General features: G+C 41.3%; 2 protein-coding genes, 1 non-coding gene and 1 pseudogene across 5 annotated transcripts; 1 reads left to right on the top strand and 3 right to left on the bottom strand.

Annotated features, from left to right (window-relative positions):
- Window positions 1-6,233: 6,233 nt before the first annotated feature.
- On the bottom strand, window positions 6,234-9,991 carry LOC127780158 (mitochondrial import inner membrane translocase subunit TIM23-3-like; annotated as a pseudogene).
- A 1,162-nt stretch (window positions 9,992-11,153) lies between these two features.
- LOC127779716 (uncharacterized) lies at window positions 11,154-12,461 on the bottom strand. The gene is made up of 4 exons (XM_052306602.1): window positions 12,362-12,461; window positions 12,207-12,260; window positions 12,036-12,087; window positions 11,154-11,524 (listed from the first exon to the last, which is right to left on the bottom strand). The coding sequence occupies exons 1-4, from the start codon at window positions 12,445-12,447 to the stop codon at window positions 11,318-11,320; spliced, it is 399 nt and encodes a 132-aa protein (XP_052162562.1). The 5' UTR covers window positions 12,448-12,461; the 3' UTR covers window positions 11,154-11,317.
- An 84-nt stretch (window positions 12,462-12,545) lies between these two features.
- On the top strand, window positions 12,546-12,627 carry TRNAS-AGA (transfer RNA serine (anticodon AGA)). Its single transcript has one exon. It is a non-coding gene; the product is annotated as a tRNA-Ser (tRNA).
- A 1,931-nt stretch (window positions 12,628-14,558) lies between these two features.
- Window positions 14,559-18,955, bottom strand: LOC127779715 (uncharacterized). Of its 3 annotated transcripts, none has more exons than XM_052306600.1 (8): window positions 18,814-18,955; window positions 18,591-18,726; window positions 18,063-18,130; window positions 17,149-17,289; window positions 16,237-16,278; window positions 15,740-15,873; window positions 15,057-15,155; window positions 14,559-14,987 (listed from the first exon to the last, which is right to left on the bottom strand). In XM_052306600.1, exons 2-8 carry the CDS (start codon window positions 18,698-18,700, stop codon window positions 14,859-14,861), a joined length of 723 nt encoding a protein of 240 aa, XP_052162560.1. In that variant the 5' UTR covers window positions 18,701-18,726; window positions 18,814-18,955; the 3' UTR covers window positions 14,559-14,858. The 3 variants fall into 3 exon arrangements, with proteins under 3 accessions (XP_052162560.1, XP_052162561.1, XP_052162559.1); XM_052306601.1 differs by having other exon boundaries at window positions 18,591-18,690; XM_052306599.1 differs by lacking the exon at window positions 18,814-18,955 and having other exon boundaries at window positions 18,591-18,807.
- Window positions 18,956-19,654: the final 699 nt, after the last annotated feature.

The following is a 19,654-nucleotide window of genomic DNA, read 5'->3' as shown; positions in this document are numbered from 1 at the left end:
AAATTGTTAGCGCGATACTGTTGAGTCAGTATCCTGTCCTCCGGAAGCATAGTTGATAGAGTTTTCTCTATCTTCTCTGCCTCCATTGGCTCTTGTTCGCAAAACTTCAACCTGGAACAAATGTTATGAACAGCATGGTTGTATTCTGCCACAGTTTTAAAATCCTGTAGACGTAAATGAACCCACTCTTAATTAGCCTCAGGCCAAATGAGTTCCTTTTGCTGATCATAACGCTCTTTTAGAGCTTTCCAAAGGTTGAGAAGGCTTGTCTCTAACATGTATTCATGTTTGAGATCCTTGTGAATGTAGAGTCTCAAAAGAAAAAGGGCTGTATTGAGCTTCCTGGGCTCAATTTCCGGGTCACCATCATTGGGTTCCTCAATTGTATTTAAAATCCCCTGAGAGGCAAAATTGATTTTGATATCAGAAGCCCAGATGGGATAGTTAGTCCCATCGAGGGCGAGTTCGTCGAACTCTTTTGTTGCCATGTCCCTACAATCATGGTTAACATTATCAATTTACAAAGGTAAATTAATAAAAACATGATATTAAGGTTGTAATCTCAATGCGTAATGTAAAACTTCATATTTTGTAATGTTTCGAGAAAATGCAGATAATAGACCTGGCAATTTTGAGTTAGAATTCGAAACTAGGTGGCACAATGTGGATAATCTCCAAGTAATTAAACAGTGGAGTAGATCTCTTAATAGTGGGCAAGTTATACTTGCTGCCTAAAACACGGTCTCCAGGCAAATATATTCTGGTGAATATACTGCAGCCAATGTTTAGGACTCCACTACCTTGTGTTCAACCAAATTTCAAATAATCTCATTTTCCAAAACATATTCTCGGAAAATAACACATGTGGGTAATCATCGTGAGATGTAGACCTCTGTGAGATAGGCGAAATGCTCGCTGCCTAGGTTATGACCAGTGCGGTCAATTTGTAGGACTCCATCGGGTAATCATCTCAAAATGTAGACCACTTAATGATTGGCGAGATACTCGCTGCCTAAGTTATGGTCGATATGACCAAAGTATAGGACTCCATCGACATGTGATTAATTTCCAAGTCAAAGTGTGAAGTGGAACATGCATTAAATCATTAAATCCTCCATTAATTATGTTGTACATAATTAAGAGAATTTTCTAAATCAAAGTACAAAATTTATAGAATTTTGTAAATTAATAAAGCGAGAAAGTAGAGCTTGTCTTCAAATAAAATGCAAAAGGCATGTTATTAAGACAACAAATAAATTTATGAAACAGGGTATTTGAATAAACACCTATGTTAATTAACACATAACATCAGTGGTCTGTAGGACCATTACATAATTGTTTGTACAACTGATGAACTGTTTCGACTAAATTATATAAAACACAAGGGACTAAAATGAAATTGCTGCTAAATTAGTAATTAATTAAATGATAAATTGGATGGTGGGCCGAAATCTAAAGAATTCGGCCCACCACCGTGTGGCACAGGCCAGCAGGCTAGGGGGAAGCGGGAGCAATGGGCCGGCCCATCTGGCCCGGCACCAAAAGGCAGGGGGCGTCGGGGGGAGGGTTAGGGTTAACCCTAACCGCCCCCACGATTTCGCCGCCGTCGCCGCCGTTTTCGCCGCTCATGCCGCCGTCCTTTTCGCCGCCCACCGCCGCCATTTCGCCGCCGTTGGGGGCGCCACTGACGCCGCCGAGGTGCACCGCCGAGGCAGCCGAGGTGCACCACCGACGCCGCCGTTAGGAGTGCCGCCGACGCCGCTGTGGGGGCGCCGCCGATGCCACCGCCGCCGACTCCACCGCCGTCTCCACCTTCTACTGCCAGCACCGCCTCCATTTCCACCGCAGCCTCACGCCTCCACTGCCACCTCCATTTCCCCGGCGGTCGTGGCGACCGGCGTCGGCGGCGGCATTTTTTTTTTAATTCGTGATGATTCACTGAGATGTATTTGACTGAGAAGTTACAAATTTGTGATTCATTATTTGGATTTGTGAGATGTATTTGACTGATAAGTTACAAATTTGTGATTCATTGTTTGGATCTGTGATGTATTTGAGTAATTTCTTAGGATATTGTGATGTATTTGATTTGTGTGTATAAGTAACTTTATGATTTGTGATGTGGATTTAGTGATGTGAATTTGGGATGTTAGTTTGATTTGGGGATTTGCCTACTTGATTCGGGAGAAAATAAAAAGGAAAAAAGAAAAAGAAAAAGGGACCAGCTGTACTGCCTGCTATTGTCTCTTTAGTCCCGGTTGGTGTTGGTAACCAACCGGGACTAAATATGTTTATCTTTAGTCACGATTATTTCAACCGGGACTAAATATGTTTATCTTTAGTCCTAGATCCTTACTCCCGGTTAGAAAACCAGGATTAAAGGGGGTTCCCAACCAAGAGTAAAGATGGTTTCTCCACCGGTGAGAAGAAAAGATCCATTTTCTCGTCAATGAAGTGTACGTCAGAGCCTTCACGAGACATTAACTAGCAAAATGCATAAGAGACATTAACAAGACACTAGCAGATGACAAGGGATACTATCCAATTATACCAAGGATATAGTGATATGCAGCAGCTGCAGCTAGCAACAATTGATCTTCTCGGGTGGTACAGGTCGGAATAACTGCTCACTTCAGCATTTGAACACATAATCGAAGGGAAATACTGCAGCTACTGCTGCTTGGAGATGGAGGACAACACATGCTGCTGGCCCTGCTGCAGCTAGCTAGCTCGACGAGAGGCCAAAGAAATGTACGCATCTTGATGGATTGCTAGTTTGAAGGTGGAGAACAAACGGACGAGGCCGACGGCGAGGAAGACACACCGCCGGCCAGGCCAGTGGCGGTGGCGGCTGGCTCACAGGTGATGGACGATGAGGCCGGCGGCGATTGGAGCTGGAGCTGGAGCTGGAAGGGAGATCAGGAGCTGCTGTTGCTGCTGCTTGAAGATGCACGCGACTGCTGGTGCTGCTTCTCGATGCTCAGATGGACGAGGTGCTGCTGCTTGATTTGATGAACACGAAGAGACTACGAACATTTTGCTGCTCTTGCTGCTATACTTCACAGATCGACAAGCGCCGTGACGGTGGCTGCTCGATGGAGAAGGACAGCAACGGCCTCAGATCCGCGAGGAAGCGGCGCTGACGGACGAGGGCATGTGACTGCCGAAGGCAGATGGGCTGGTGATGGCGCACGGCGGGGAACGATCAGGGTTCGATATCTCGTTTGAACAAAATTTAGTCAAATTTAAACAAATATTACCAAATTTCATTGAAAAAATAAAAAAAATTATCGAAATGATATCATATTGGGGGGTCCGAAATTTTGAACTATGGGAACGACGAACCACGACCGGTGGTGCGGCAGGAGGCGATCGACCAGCAGCTAACTAGATTTGACTGCGCGCTGCTACGTGTTGTTGCTCTTTGTTGCCAATGTAGAATGACGAGGATGGCGCCGCGGCAGTGACAGTGATTTAATGGCTAGAGTTTGGATCTAGACTCTAATACCATGTTAACTTTACTAAATAAAAGAGAAATTGGGGATTCAACTATTGCAGAGACTTTTAGCCCTTGAGGGTAATATATTGTGTACAATATGAACGATGAATGACCAAAATGCGCTAGCACAAAACCCAAATTACACTAATACCCTTTTAACGGTATGACGTTATCAAACCTTGCCTTATTGCTAATTTTATTCCTTACAAATCAGATCTTTCCCTTTGCTACCCATTACATTCTCATTGCATGACCCTGTGCCACACAACTATAACCTGAGCCTGAGGACAGCAGACGAGTGCTTGCTTCTTGTACACATCACCTATACCAAATGCAATTTTGTGATCTTACCATGCACACCTCGATACGTACAAAAGTTTATTCTTGATTGCAGGTTAGCTTACCAAGCAGCATGCCAAACTATGGAATCCCAAAAGCCTTTCATGCCTATTGTGAAAGGAACGAACACCAAACTTATACTCCCCCCGTTTTTTAATATATAATGCCGTTGACTTTTGTTACAATCTTTGACCGTTCGTCTTATTCAAAAATTTTATACAAATCTTAAAAATATTAGTCATGCTTAAAGTTCATTTAGTGATAAATCAAACCATGACAAAAGAAAATATATTTACTTAAATATTTTAAATAAAACGAATAGTCAAACATGATGTAAAAAGTCAACGCTGTTATATATTAAAAAAATGGAGGTAGTACATCTTTGGACTATCAGCTCCTCAACCTCGATCTAGTTAGCTATGGGTGTGTTTAGTTCCAAAGTTTTTTTTTCCAAATTTTCAACTTTCTATCACATCAAACCTTTCATACACACATAACTTTTCAGTCACATCGTCTCCAATTTCAACTAAATTCTAAACTTTAGGCCAATCTAAACACAGCCTATCTGCCTATGTGAGCTTCAGTTCCAGCAACATGTCAGCAAATTATATAGGACTAACGTTCCCAGGTAGTTCTAAAAAAAAAAAAAAGAGCTCCCAGGTCCCAGCAAATTAACAGTACAGTGCACAGGTAGATGGATGTGATACAAATAGAAATACGTGTCATTTTATGGAAAAAAATTGAAAATATATTGTTCCTCTCAAAAATATCCGGGATGTAATTTTATTCGCACAAATAAACGGTTGATACGGTTTCGCGTCTCGCATGCTCAGCCAGCGATACCGATAGCCATGCACATCTTTGCCGCTAATCACTGATTAATTAGTGATTATTTATCCTAATTATCAATTAATTAATTTCACTAATCTTAATAATTAATCACTAATTATTATTAATTAATCGTTAATCATTCAATTTTCAAAACTCTCTCGCAAAGAAAATTGGTATGTCAAAAGTGGGACCACCTATACATTTGTCGACAAATTTTCTACTAAAAATTTGACAGATATAATTATAGTACAATCGTAGTGTAATTACACTGTAACTTGCATATAACTACAGTGTAACTTGTATGTAAGTTTCACGTAATTTTGAATCGTTAGATCTATTACAAGATTTGTTCTATGGAGGAAGAAAAAAATCACATCACACACATATGTGAAAGAATTTGTTCCCACGACCTCTATTTTACTGAAATAACATGTTACCGAGAGATTCTTGAAAGTTACGTACAAGTTACATTATAGTTACAGTGTAATTACATGCAAGTTACAGTGTAATTACACTACGATTGTACTGTAATTACATCTGACAAATATTAGGGGGAGAAATTTGATGACAAATATCTAGCAAAATCGGTCAAAAGTTAGCTTCAATCCAAAGAAGCCCATAATGACATTTTGGGTGTTGATATTTTGAAAAGCTAGTAGAATCTATCTTATTCGTACATATGGTATGTGGAATGGAAAGGAATAAGTTCACCGGAGGTCCCTCAACTTAACAGCGAGATTTTTTTACGTCCCTCAACCATAAAACCAGAAATTTTCACCCCTAAACTTACTTAAACCGTGCAAAAGAAGTCCCATCGCAGTATGTGCACCCGGTTTTGCTGACATGGCATCCTAGTCAGCAAAAAATAAAAATAATAATTATGTGGGGCCCACATTTAAGTGAGAGAAAATGGTGTAGACCCCACATCTCTCTTTTCTTTCCCTTTTTTTCTCTTCTCTTCTCTCTTTCTCTCGAGCAGGCGCGGCGGCAGACTCCGCGTGAGGTGGCCGGCGGCAGAGCTGGGGCGGCGGCGGCAGTGGGAGAGGGAGAGAGAGACGGCCGGCATGATGGCGAGCTCGACGGCGGAGAGTAGCGGCGCGCAGCGTGGCAATGGGGGAGAGGAGCGGCAGGAGAAGGGGCGCCGACGGTAGCAGCTGGCCGCGGCGCAGCGCGCCTTCTGCCTGCCGCTCGCGTGGCGCGTCCTCACCACCGCGGGGACCGGGAACGCGGCCGTGTCCGCCCCGTCGTCCACATCTCCCTGGTGCTCGGCTGCGAGCGGCGCGCGGGGCGCGACGCGGAGGCAGGTGCTCCAGGCGCTCGGCTGCGATGACGGTGGCAGGGGCGGCGCGGCCGACACGACCAACGTGGCGTCCCGCATCGTGAAGCGCGTCCTCAAGGACCAGTCCACCTTGGGCGGGCCTGCGGCGGGCGGTGGTGTTTGTTTGTCCATCAATATGAACAGATACAAACTATGAATTAATTGAGATCAGATTTGCTAGATACTATGAATAAAAACATCTCCAGGCGCGCACAACGCTGAGTAGTAATTAACCTGAAATTTTACTCAAAGTAAATAGTCCAATATGGCGGATAGCTTCGGTGCGAATCTCTAAAGCATCGGCTTCCCCGCGACAGCGGCGCCGAACAGGACTCCGCCGAGGATGCCGGCGACGATCATCGACCTTGGGCCGGACGCGATGCGGTAGAGCGCCCTGGTGCTGGCCCCCGCAGCGACGGTGTTGACCCAGTCGTCGGCGACGTCGCACTGGTCGCGAATGAAGCTCTCGGTCCTGGTGAAGAGCATCGCAACGATGCCGAACCGGCTGCCGAAGGCACGGCCGACAGAGCCTCTAGTTGAGGGCGCGGTTGATGCACAGCTTGGCGGACTCCCTGCGCTCGGCCTGCGGCGGGCGGTGGGTGGGCCGCTCCTCCGCATCCTCCGCCGGTGTCGCACTGAGGAGGTGCACGGCACTGTGGAGGCGGCGTGGCTGGCGACAGCGAGGTCGCCGCTCGCCCGCTTGCCCGCCGTGGCTCCGGATGGGAAGAGATGGGCACCGGCCGCCGATCCCGCCGTCGCGTGAGAGCTGAGAAGTTGAGAAGAGAAGAGAAAGGAAAAGAAAAAATAGATGTGGGGCCCACATTATTTTCTCTCACTGACAGGTGGGCCCCCACATATTTATTTTATTATTTTTGCTGACTAGGATGCCACGTTATCAAAACCAGCCATCTATACTGCCTTGGGACCCAAATTAGACGGTTTTGTATAGTTTAGGGGTGGAGATTTCTGTTTTTGTGGTTAAGGGATCTCCAAAAATCTCGCTCGCTGTTAAGTTGAGGGACCTCCGGTGAACTTATTCCAATGGAAAACAACATTGAAGAGCCATCAAAATATGGTACGTCTAGCTTAGTCGACCAAATGAGATATTCCAAGATGCTAGAAGTTACTCCCTCCGTTTGTAGATATTTGACACCGTTAACTTTTTAGCACATGTATGACCGTTCGTCTTATTCAAAAACTTTTGTGAAATATGTAAAACCATATATATACATATATGTGTATTTAACAATGAATCAAATGATAGGAAAAGAATTAATAATTACTTAAACTTTTTGAATAAGACAAACAGTCAAACATATTTAAAAAAGTCAACGGCGTCAAATATTTAGAAATGGAGGGAGTAAATTGTAAGAAAACACCTGTCACAATTGATCCAAACAGCATACAATTTACCAGGTGTTGTGATTTTGCAAAACTTCAGAGAAAGAGCGAGAATTAGTTAAGCTGTCACACTTTCCAATTGCTTGAAATATTGATTCCCGGTCTCAAGTAGTTACACTATTTACAAATCAAAAGTCCAAGATGGAGCAACTGGCAGCAACACAAGTACACAACCCACCCGGAGTGCAGAACATATCAACCGAGGGTAAACTGAATACAATTTTAAACCCCCTACAGCATTTCAGCTAAACTTTGCAGTTTGCACAGATATGTATGGTGCTAGAAAACAAAACTAGAAAAACTCATTATGAGCTCCTTAGGCCTGGTTTAGTTCCCAACTTTTTCTTCAAACTTTCAACTTTTCCATCGTATCAAAACTTTCCCCCACACACAAACTTCCAACCTTTTCATCACATCGTTCCAATTTCAATCAAACTTCCAATTTTGGTGTGAACTAGACACACCCTAGTTTCTACAAGGAATGAAGGCGAAACTGACATTCTGACCTGTCACCTGGCTGAGGCCGCACAAGCACCTCCTGGGATGGTTTTATCAAAACCTTTCCTTACTATATTGCTAACATGACGCCAACCTGAACATATTAGAGCTTCATGCTTTCTTCAAAAAGCAGACAAAGGGTTTCCTTCTTGAGAGCAATTCAATAATTTGGCATATTTCCTGAACATTATGTATGGTACATCGAACTTAGGTATTCAATTGATGATAGGACGCAAGGATTTTCAGCCTTATCAACTGAAATTGTAAGCTTAACTATCTATTGCTAATTGGCTAATTGTTTGACAATTTTGGACACCTAAATGGCATAATTCAACAAGAAAATATTACTAGTGATATTGCAAAACCACATGCCATTACCTGACCAAGTCAAGCACCAATTCACAAGGCAACAAATGGCAAATCCATTTGTGCACCACACAGTTACAAAAATATCCACTGGCACTCCAAACAGGAGGATAAAAATATGCCAATATGCTCCCCTTTGAAGAAATTCAGTTTCTTCAATCCACCTCTTTCCAAATCTATATTCACCGAGATGGATGTATACCGAGGAGGCGAGGACACGGCGACATCCACCAGCGACCACGGACCAAGAAGAACTTGAAACGATCAGTTAATGAATCTGTCCAAAACAACTCAAAACTATAGGCATTGAAGTGATTTTATATCTTCTTGGTCATGAGATGCCAATACATTTGGAATTGACATCACATCAATGTACTGTATTATCCCAACATGAGACGTGCTGGTTTCAGCAGGAGACACCTCCGCATCAACCCAGGATCATGGGTAGACGGCATTCTACTCTAGATCATGTCCTGCCTCATCATTGATTTTTTAGATAAAATGGTGCAGAAAACACCATGCTTGAAAAACATCGTGGACATCTTGATGCATCTCATACCAATTTTTCAAGATCAAAACTATCCATCCTTGGATAGCAGCTGCTCAACCTTTAGGTCTCTACATGGTTGTCCTTTTTGATAACAAGCTCTCAGTTTATATAGGATAATTGTCCGCAGACAATGACTTACTAGCTTTTTCAGATTACCACTAGCACCGGCAGAGAATTATGTGGTTCAATTTTAGAGAACTATTTCATAAATCAATCACCTAAAATGATAATTTCATATTGTGCATCTAATTAATAGTATCCTAATCGATCAGATTCACTAATACATCACATACGAGTCCAATAGTACGTCATGTAGATGAAGAAACTTAATGGCATGTCATACGAATCTAATAGTGTGTCACACAGATAGATCTTTGCTTAATTTGCTCCCCATTACATTACAACTGAATCCCTGATCCCTGTGGCACAGAAGCAAATTAACTGGTAGGATATAAGCTTGCTCCTTGGCGAAAGGGCATGTAGTCTAGTAGTTGCAATGACCTGAGTAGCACCTTAAGGTCCTGAGTTCAAATCTACATATGAGAGAATTTCAGGTTGGATTGTTTGAAGGTTAAGTTCCCAATTTAAAAGGCTTCAAACTTTTTTTAAAAAAAAAGAAAGAAGAAGCTTGCTCCTTCAACAGATCACCTACCAAATGCAGTTATAATGGGTTACTTTTATATTGACAATGGAGAACGCGTAGCAAACACCACAATCAGTAAGAACATAATAGAAGTCTCGATGCCTCCCACGTCTAATGTTAAAGAAACAACAAATCTATGCATCCTTGGACTATCAGTTCCTCAACCTCTAGTTAGCAGCAAGCCCATGTTGGGTCATGAAGGGCATTTTTCATGTCCCTACTATTGAAGGAACAACAAGTCTATACATCCTTGAACTATCAGTTGTTCCTCAGCCCCTAGTTAGCTATATGAGTTTCAGACTCAGTTTCAGCAACAATCCAGCAATTAATGTAGGACTAGTGTTTCCCAGTCTCCCAGATCCTAGCAATGACTGGTGTCAACATATTGTGCTTGGTTCACTAGTAAATTTACATTGCTGAACACTGGTAGATGAGGAGATGTGGTAGCAAACTGAGATATGTCTCATTTTATTGCTGAAATGTACTGGCAAGCATTACCTTCTTCATGGAGCAAGGGAAGTCAACAGGAGATTGGCTGGTGTCCATGTTATAAAGGAGTTGAAGGGACCTGTCCTGCTCATCCATTAAGCATCAACCACATTTTAGAGGATTAATCCTCAGATAAAGAGTCCTTGATATCAGAAAATAAAAATGGTTATGAATAATTTCAAAAAAGAAAAGAAGACAATAAAGAGTGTAGTGATATCAATAAGTAGAACTTATTTCAACTATAAATCGATCTGCACCCTGAGAAACAAATTTGGGTGTCAATGGTACTTACTGTTCATATGTTTTGTTTGTTCTTTTTGTTTCTTGACTTCAAAAGTTGAGTTTAGACTTTAAATTTTGTGGGGTGGAATATGTATTATATGAATGTTGTCAAATATTTTAATATGTTTTCATAACTATTTGTATGATACTTGGAGAAACAAATGGATAAAGGGATCAAGAGAGTTTCTCATCTGGTAAGTGCAATGAAATAAAATTGACAACGCATCAAAATCTGGTACAGTTTAGTTAAGTCCACTAATAGGAATTATTTGGTGATGCTAAAAAATATTTCATAAATAATAACTGCCTCAATTGATCCAAATAGTAAATGTATCTCGAACAACATTCCTTCTGGTCATACATTAATTTTTTTTCCAGCACAATGAATCATTATAAAATTTGTGTGCATATCACACTTAGTATAAAATTTGTGTGCCTGTCAAAGAATTAGTATTGAGCCACCTGTTTTGCAACTTTGCAATGCTCCGGATACACCAATATTTAGTTAAGTTGCCATTTGTTTCATATTGCTTGCACTGCTGACTCCTTGTTTAAGTAGTTCTGCTGTTTAATAACCAGAAGAATCAGATGGCTAAGTTATAGCATCCAATCACCTATAGCACCACAATTCACCTAAAGTGCAAGACATAGGAACCAAGGGTAAACTGAATATCATTTTGACCTTCCTATAACATTGCAGCCAAACTTTGGACAGCAATGTTTGGTGTTATCTGACTCCTTCAAGTTGAATTAGAAAACATAACTAGAAAAACTCAATGTGAACTCTCTAATTTCTGCAAGGTATGTTAGTGAAATCTGATCTGTCACCAGGCCAACCATGGTTTACCATATTGCTAATATGACCCAATCTCAACATGGTACGATTTTATCAAAACTTTACCATATTGCTAATACAACGGTCATATTATGACCCCAATGGCTCAATCTCAAACTTCATGCTTTCTTCAAAAAGGAGACAAAAGAGAGTCACAGACAAAGGGCTCCACGATGACATTGTACGAATTTGACATTTCCGAAACTGAACTAACGTATTGTAAACAGAAGCTCGGCATTCAATTGATGATACCACTGCCTTGTCAATCAGTGGCCATCAGTGCTGATACACCCCAAGCTGCACATAGTTCTGCAGGGTATTAACTTTGTATCAGCTATAACTCCAACATGCTCAAGTTCACGAAACCATGTTTGTTGCTTCCTGTGCAATGATAGGGGCGGAAGATATGCTATGGGAGATGAGGTTCCACAGTGCTCGAGAGCTTGACTAACTGAGTCTGCTGCATAGGTAACCTGAAAAGGAAAACAACTACCTTCAGATATTGATCAAATAGGCTTCAACCATGGCTACTGGGAAGCAAATGAAAGAATAGAATAGCTAATTGTTCATTATAGGTAAACAACATAGCTAATTGTAAACTTCAATATATGTTCAATACAGCTAAACAACACATAGCTAATTGTTCGATATAGCTAAACAACACAATATAGAATCTCAAGCCAGGAACTCAACCCAAATTAATTCCCCACACCCCAACCAAAAAAAATGGGAGTAATCACAATCCTAGTGCGTAAAAACAAGTAGCAACAAACTATAACGAAATTGCAGGATTCACCAGGAAACTAGTGGCAAATCCATCTGTGAACCACACAATCAGATTATCCCAGGCATTGCAAACGTGAGACTAAAAAATATCCCCATATGCTGCCCCCCTCTGAAATTGAAGATAAACCCAGGACGAACAAATCCACCTCCCTCCTCTTCCCAAAATCTACCAAACGAAATCGAGATGGGGGTGTATACCGAGGACACGGCGACGTCCACCAGCGACCGCGCCATCGGCAGCACGCAGAACCTGAAACGCAAGGAGTGGGGGGCGGACATAAAAGCCATGAGCACGCGCGGCGTGGAGAAAAAGCCTAGAAGATTTTGGTCCGACGTGAACGTGACCGGGCGGCGTCAGAGAGTACTCACATCCCCCTGCCTCCGGCGAGGGCGGCGTCGGCGGGGTCCGTCCACTCGTCGAAGCTGCGGCGCCGGGGGGAAAACGGGGAGACGGTGGTGAGCACGAGGGAACACAACGAGGCGAAGAGAGAGAGAGAGGGAGGAAGACGAGTGATCATACGTACATCCATCCGTAGCGGCGGTCGAAGACGAGGCGGCGCTGGCGCTGGCGGCGGCGGCGGAGAGGCGGCGGATCGGAGGCGGTCTCCATGGCGTCTGCACTGCACGTGCGGTACGGATGGTGAAATATCAGGAGAAAATCATATTTGATCACTTTATGTACAATAATGTGAGGAATTTAAACAAGAAGTGGTCGTGCCGGAGTGGTTATCGGGCATGACTAGAAATCATGTGGGCTTTGCCCGCGCAGGTTCGAATCCTGCCGACCACGAACATTACTTTTTTTTTTTGTTTGCGTGTGTGAAAATTTTATACTTCTTCTAAGTATAATGCTGAAATGTTTCATTTTATTTGGCTATATTTTAATTCAATCTACTACCCAAATTTACAATTATTAATTGATATTAGAGCATTATCTACAAAAATTGATATATTAGAGTAGTTATGTTGCATAGTCCATAACAGAAAAAGTTTGTACTGAGTAATGTATTAATTAATTGATATTAGAGCATTATCTACAAAACGTTGATATATTAGAGTAGTTATGTTGCATAGTCCATAACAGAAAAAAATTGTACTGAGTAATGTAGAAAAATATTTCTTGTTGGTTTGCACTTTTTAATTGATATTGTAGTGTATACTCCATAACTAGTTTGTCAAACATAACGATGAAAACGGTCACAAAAATTTCCGACAGATCATTGTTCGTATAAGTAGTGTTACCGTTCCGACCGTTACCTACCTTTTTTTTTTCTAATTTCTTTCAGCAGCATATTACCTTTTGATTAATTTTCTTTTAAGATAATGGATAGAAATCCGTTCATAGATGGATATACACAACCAAACATTATACAAGTACATACACTCGACATCTCAACACTGAAATACAAAGAAAAACAATCAACCGAAAAGAAAAAGGACTAGAAGACTAGCTTCAAGTTTTTCCTTGTTGCTGCAAACTTCGACTCTTCGAGGGATGCGAATATGATCCTCCCTTCCTCCTCCACGCCCCTCGCTGCTAAAAGCAAGCTCCTCCGTCTGCCATGAGTAAAGACAAGGGTTAAAACTAGTCCGCCAAGCCGCCTTGACATTATCAAGCACCCGGACAAACTATGTCGTCATCGTCGTCGACCACAAACTCCATTGTGCTAGTAGAAGCCACACCGCCTTCGCCGCAGACCTCCACCACTGCCCTTGACGCTGCCCACTGCGCTCGACTTTGCTCCTAATGCGATGTCGAGTTGACCAGCCAATACCACCATTCGCCTACTCTGCCAACACCACCACTGCCACCTAGGTTCGTGGCTTCGTCGATATGCATGCCACTAGTGTGCCGGCACAATCGACCCTTCCACCTCTAAGAACACCCTCGCCGCCGTCGTGCACTACCCATCAGCGTGCCTCCGTCTTCCTCCATCACCACCATGCTTCCTACCTCCATGGTCGACACCAACCCCACTAGCCGCCCCCTCCAATCCTACCACAACGCCCAAAGTCATTGTCACCTCGGTGATGCTCCACTGATGCTCCACGCCACCTCGGTTGGCGAGGCAGGGAGAGAAGGAGAGGATGACGCCTCCGCTGCTCAGTAGTCACTCGTCTCCATCTCCGTCACGCCGCCCCCAACAGCCAAGGTCGCCCTCACCGCCTGTTTCCGATGCCGCGCCACTCTGTCAAGAACGAATGCAAAGGGAACAGAGGGAGGGGAGAGAGAGAGAGAGAGAGAGAGGAGTCCCCTCTCTACCATCGTCGCCCAGCAGCTATGCCGCGCCGCTTCGCTATCATCACCATGTCGTCGACCAGATCTGGGGAGGAAACCATAGGCGCCTCCCTCCTTAGTAGCACTGGGAACAAGTTTCCTCACCAAGGAACAGCCTCACCGCTTCATTGGCGGCATGCTCCGGCGACGACAAAGGTTTCTAATTTCTTTTAACATCATATTGATTACCTTTTGATATTTTTCTAAATTCTTTCAGCGTCATACCCTTTGATTTTTTTTTTCTAAATTCTTTCAGCATCATATTGATGTCTAATTGATAAATATAATCGATTACCAACCAACCGAGCAATATTTCCAAAGAGATACTACCGATTACAACTCTTTCCATGATTCCATCAAGTGAATGGAGGCAGTCACTAGAAATGCACAACCATGACGAGGTCATTGTCACAGAGATTTGCAACCAAGCGGCTAAGCGCATGAACAAAAGCAACCGTAATTAGCTGGCAGATTCATGACTCATTACAGCTTGGCCTCATAAAATTCCTCTTCATACCCAAAAAATTAATTGGTAGTGTCCTAATAAACATATGTACAGTTGACAGTTCCATTTGAATGTAGTTCATTGTTGGATCATCATCAATTGATCCACTACTCAATACTGACTAATGCTGCTGCTTATCATGACCACTGCTGCTCATTGGAAAGTCACCTGCCTGTCAACACTGTGTGAAACTGTGAATGTGTGATTCTCTTCATCTTCTCCAGTGGCTTTGGACCCTCTAAGAAACAAACTGCCACGCAAGCTGTATGACATTGTCATCGATGTATGGTCGCAAATCCCACATTTGACAGTAGCCCTCTAGCTCTGACGATGTTGTTTTAATGCATAATGCCTTAACAATCTTCTCCTGCAGTGTAGGCCAAAAATGTAAGCAATCGAATGAAAGCAGTTATATATAGATGCTTGCTTTGCTAACCTGCATCGTATAATCGAGTTTTAACATATTGTGAACCAGGACCATCACACTTGCACAGGACACTGCTTTGTCCAGCAAATCCCCAGATTGCTGTTCATCCTGCTACACGAAATATCTCGTCAATCCTTACCCCCCAAAAAACTAGGTAAACATGCTGTCAAAAAGCTCTTAACTTCTCTCAGTGAGCCTTGTTTTAATTCTTATCAGGCGTATCATTTTTGCACAATTGAAAGCCAGGACCAAGGGGCTAATAATACTACGGCAAAATTGGTTATATAGCATCGAAAGTTCACGTTTTTGGTTTTATAGCACCGAGAGTTACCGGTTCACTTTAATAGCACCCAAAGTTCACCATGTTCCCATTTTTAACACTTCCGTCAATTCTCGATCATTTTCCGTCCGTCTTGATCCAGCCACACACACGATATGACGTTTCTATCCCTCACAAGTACAAGTATAATGCATGTCAATGAGGGGTAGAAATGTCATATCATGTGTGTGGCTGGATCAATAACGATCAAGACGGACGGAAAAATTGACGGAAGTGCTAAAAATGGGAACATGGTGAACTTTGGATGCTATTAAAGTGAACCGGTAACTTTCGGTGCTATAAAACCAAAAACGTGAACTTTCGATGCTATATAACCAATTTTGCCTAATACTACTAAAAGGGGAATGCCCACCTCAGAAAAAATATTTGTAAGACTATTATCATCAGGGCAATCATCCATATGTCTTAAGGAACTCAGACAGGCTTTTAGTGTGGTACTATAAACATCTTCCTCCAGAATATGGAGTTCTTCAAGCAATAATTTGGCTGACGAGAAACAAAGGCATATTATTAGTAAGATACCATTACCACGAGCATTTACAACCCAAATGTTTTCAACATGTGCACGTGAAAAGCGAAGATGGAATGGCACTGAGATAAAATGCAACCATTGTAAGTTTTGCTCATGTTTCATAATTCTTGGACGAATAAAAACAGAAAATGAAAACAAGGAAAGGCTGCACAACAGAAATAAAATGCACATACTAAATGCTGTGCCAAACAGTTAACTTCTTCTTAATACTAGTTCTATTACAGATACAAAAAGCTAGCAAAAGGGCAAAACTCTTTTCGAATATAGAATAACAATGTTCATTGTTCTTATGGTGCCGCTGAGAAAGATGAAATTACCTTTGCTTATATGGTCATTGAGTTTCTCTTGACAAGAATGTACTGCAACCAAAAAAATGTACTGTCAAATAGACATAGTTGAAAAAGAATATTGAGTTATGACGAAATAGAAACAAAATATGTAATTGATGAAAGAAGGTCAGCTGTTAAAGCACAGAAGACACCACACACTTCCACAGAAACTGATGTGCATTAGAATTATTTGTACAACAAACAAAGGATAATTAATGACTAAATTATTAGTGCATTATCTTTCTATTCTAGTTTCAGGCTGGGGACAAATATTATGAAAATGCTAGTAAAAAATTGAATTAAAACAAGAAAATGCTGTGTTTGAACTTTCGATTACTTCTCCTTAAAAATATTATGAAGAGGTGGTACATTCCACAATACAAAGTTCAACTAACAAGAATTACGGTAAAATATCACAGCATATTCATACCAGTGATTCAATCCTATTGCCAAGGGAGGCATAATACACAAAGAAAAGGTTAGTTTGGACTGTTTCAATATATAGACACAGCCCATGACTTTGTATAAAAAGAAATACTAGAATACTTCAGAAGACAGGGAATACTACTTTAGTTGGAAAACGGGAGTAATGAGTAAAGTGTAAAACAAAAAGGATCGAAGTAAAAAAGGTGTCTCAAATTTTGAACTCTTTATGCTAAGAGAAACTTGGTAATTGTAGGATTTACATGGTACTATATAATGTAATGGTGACAATGGTTTGTCTAAATACCATTATATTAGGAAACAAGAAATTAATTTGAATGAAAGCAATATTTCAGAAAGCTTTTAATAATTAGTCACAAAGTAGCTGTTTCCTAGTATAGCCAGAAGACCCAGAACAACAATAGGTAGCAACAGGAGCTGTGATGATTCAGAACAGAAAAATGATCTATGACTTACACTTGTTCATGTTCTGGATGTTTTCATTGTGATGGGTGCAGCCAGCTTCAAGATAAGACCTCATTCGGTCACTGAGGTTAGACTTGACTATCTCACTAATTGCACCTGACTCTGTGAGGAGTTTTGGTCTTCGAAAATGTTCTGAAATAGGTGAGTGCATATCCAAGTTGACTGTAAGCACATGCTTAATAGTGAGCAGTGCAATGTTTCTCAGCATTATTCAGAAAGAATAAGACAGCGATGGCAGAACATGAATAGGAATTTAAGTTACCCGCAATGAGATTACACATGATATCCATGTAATAAAGGGGGTAAGCAAATAAGTAGAATAGACATGAATCAGACATCCATTTGGCAGGATTTAGACTTGCAGAATAAATTGTTTGCTAGAAATTGTTACTTTCAGTAAACTGAAAGTTACTTCCAAAAATACATCATCTGTGGTCCAACAAATAGCAGAACAGCTATCATAAGGTAGAACTGAAATAAATACAAGATTAAAGTATTAAACCATAAAAAAAGGTGAAATAAAACTATAAAAGAATGTAGCAAGAATGAATATCGTTTGCTTCAAATTTACCAACCAAGAAAACTACTGTAAAAACTTGAACTTTCTACGATGGTTTTAGTAAGATCAAGTATTAGGTATTTTAATTTTTCTGATTTTCACCCCTGATCTAGTTTATGACCTGAATTTTGAACAGACCCCAACCTTAGCCCCAAACTATCAGTAGTAGTCAGCAGCACGGGGTATCACTGGGATAGGTAAGTTGTAATAGAATTTTAGAGGACTTATAAATGAAGCATTCGATGGATGATCAGGTTCCTTCAAAGTTTCAGATCCAAAAATAAAGAACAGAGAAAATTAAACTGGTCAATACTGAGGCTTTTCAGGGAAAAGGAAATGAGCTAACCTAGCTCTTGATGAAACATCATAAGAGCCCTTTTTCCTGCATCAACTAGCTCATCATACTGTGCAACCCTGAAAGGAATAACAGATGTACTCATGTCTTTCAACAAGTTTCACAAACACAAGAAAGAAACAGTTTAATGGAAGTGTTTTCCAGTGCAAGAAAATTAAGGAAAATAACCATATAACAAAATCTCCTAGGCTCCTATAAAGTTAGGTGTGCACCATAATAAATTTCGAAATATTCACCTAGAAATAGTATTCAAAGAACAAAAAAAACAGACCATCCAACTTCTGTAAATATGTTCAAGAAAGTTTTGCGTCAGTCAGTAGTCACAGATAAAAATTGTCAGAATACATTAACCTAAATCATGCTGACTGATTTTGAAACAACACATCACAAATTCAATATCTTTCGCCGTTACTGAAATTAGTTTCTACACCAATACACCTAGTGTACTGCAAAAGGTGTATCAGGACCTCAGCAATGCTTGGGGGAAGGAAAAAGAGAAAGCAAGATCAAAGTTATTACTTGGTCATGAAATCCAAGAAGACGCGATTAGCCTTGTCCTCCACAGATGCCTGGGGTGACGTCGTTGCTTCTTCGTTGGCCATGGCAGGGGCGGATCCAACTTGGGACATGGAGGTTTGGGGGAACAAACAACAAACTGTTACTTGTATTAAGGTTTAGCTCCAGATCTAGAAGAGAAGCTAGGGTTAACGAACGAACGCAAGCAAGGATGTGGGATGCTCACCAGGATCCCCTCCCCTCCACTCCCTCCACTCCCCTGCTCTGCTCGCCAGATGGAGATCGGCACCCCTACGGCCCTCCCCTGTTCGGCAGCGAGATGGCGCAGGGAACGGAGGAGACGAGACGGGACGGGAGATTTTCTTTTTACGCCGAATGAAGGGGATGATACTCGAGTTACCTGGAATTTTTAATTATTTGCCACTCTTTTCGATGTGGCGATTAATAATTTACCACTACATCGACATACCATATGCACACGAGGGTCTACATGTAATAGATTATGAGTATCAATAATTAATTATCACATCAAAAATGATAAACAGTTAAATGTCTTGAGTTATATGGATGAAAACGATTCTGAAACGAAAAGCGTCCGTTGGAACTTTTTCTAAACGGAAACGAATTTAGATTTTTTTTTCTCGGGAATCAGAAACGAAGTATTTCTCATATACAACTGAATAGCTTGAGACTTTTCTACTCCAAATAATTAGATTTATAGTATGTGCCATAGTACTTATAATTGCAGTTATAGATGAATATAGTTCTTTTTCTCCAAGAAAATAAAGTGTATAACTGGTTGCATTATTATTAATTGATAAAGAAATAGAAATATCGATTTATTTATTTAGAAAAGATATTGAACTACACATCTTCATTGATTTGAGAAGTTCAACTTAAGTGGTTTTTATATTCCCATAAATATACGTTACCGTATTGGCTCTGTTTTCGTATTCGACAATATTTGATTCTGTTTTTGCATGAATGGTTTTTGATTCCAATTCCGAAAAGAATATGGAAACGAAAACGACAAAAGTGGTTTCCGTTCAGTGTCCTGACCGTTTTCA

Source organism: Oryza glaberrima, chromosome 7, assembly GCF_000147395.1.
Source record: "Oryza glaberrima chromosome 7, OglaRS2, whole genome shotgun sequence".
Lineage (NCBI taxonomy): Eukaryota > Viridiplantae > Streptophyta > Magnoliopsida > Poales > Poaceae > Oryza > Oryza glaberrima.
This window is presented reverse-complemented; position numbering and strand designations above follow the sequence as displayed.

Bases quoted from the DNA above. Each gene is read 5' to 3' on its own strand.
- LOC127779716 (XM_052306602.1), bottom strand. From the start codon at position 12,447: ATGGAGACCGCCTCCGATCCGCCGCCTCTCCGCCGCCGCCGCCAGCGC. The intron at 12,261-12,361 runs GTACGTATGATC...CCGGCGCCGCAG, and splicing joins GACCGCCGCTACGGATGGAT to CTTCGACGAGTGGACGGACC. The intron at 11,525-12,035 runs GTATACACCCCC...TTTCCTTTTCAG, and splicing joins TGGACGTCGCCGTGTCCTCG to GTTACCTATGCAGCAGACTC.
- LOC127779715 (XM_052306600.1), bottom strand. From the start codon at position 18,700: ATGTCCCAAGTTGGATCCGCCCCTGCCATGGCCAACGAAGAAGCAACG. The intron at 18,131-18,590 runs GTAATAACTTTG...TATTCCTTTCAG, and splicing joins TTCTTGGATTTCATGACCAA to GGTTGCACAGTATGATGAGC. The intron at 15,156-15,739 runs GTGGGCATTCCC...TTCGTGTAGCAG, and splicing joins TTACAAATATTTTTTCTGAG to GATGAACAGCAATCTGGGGA.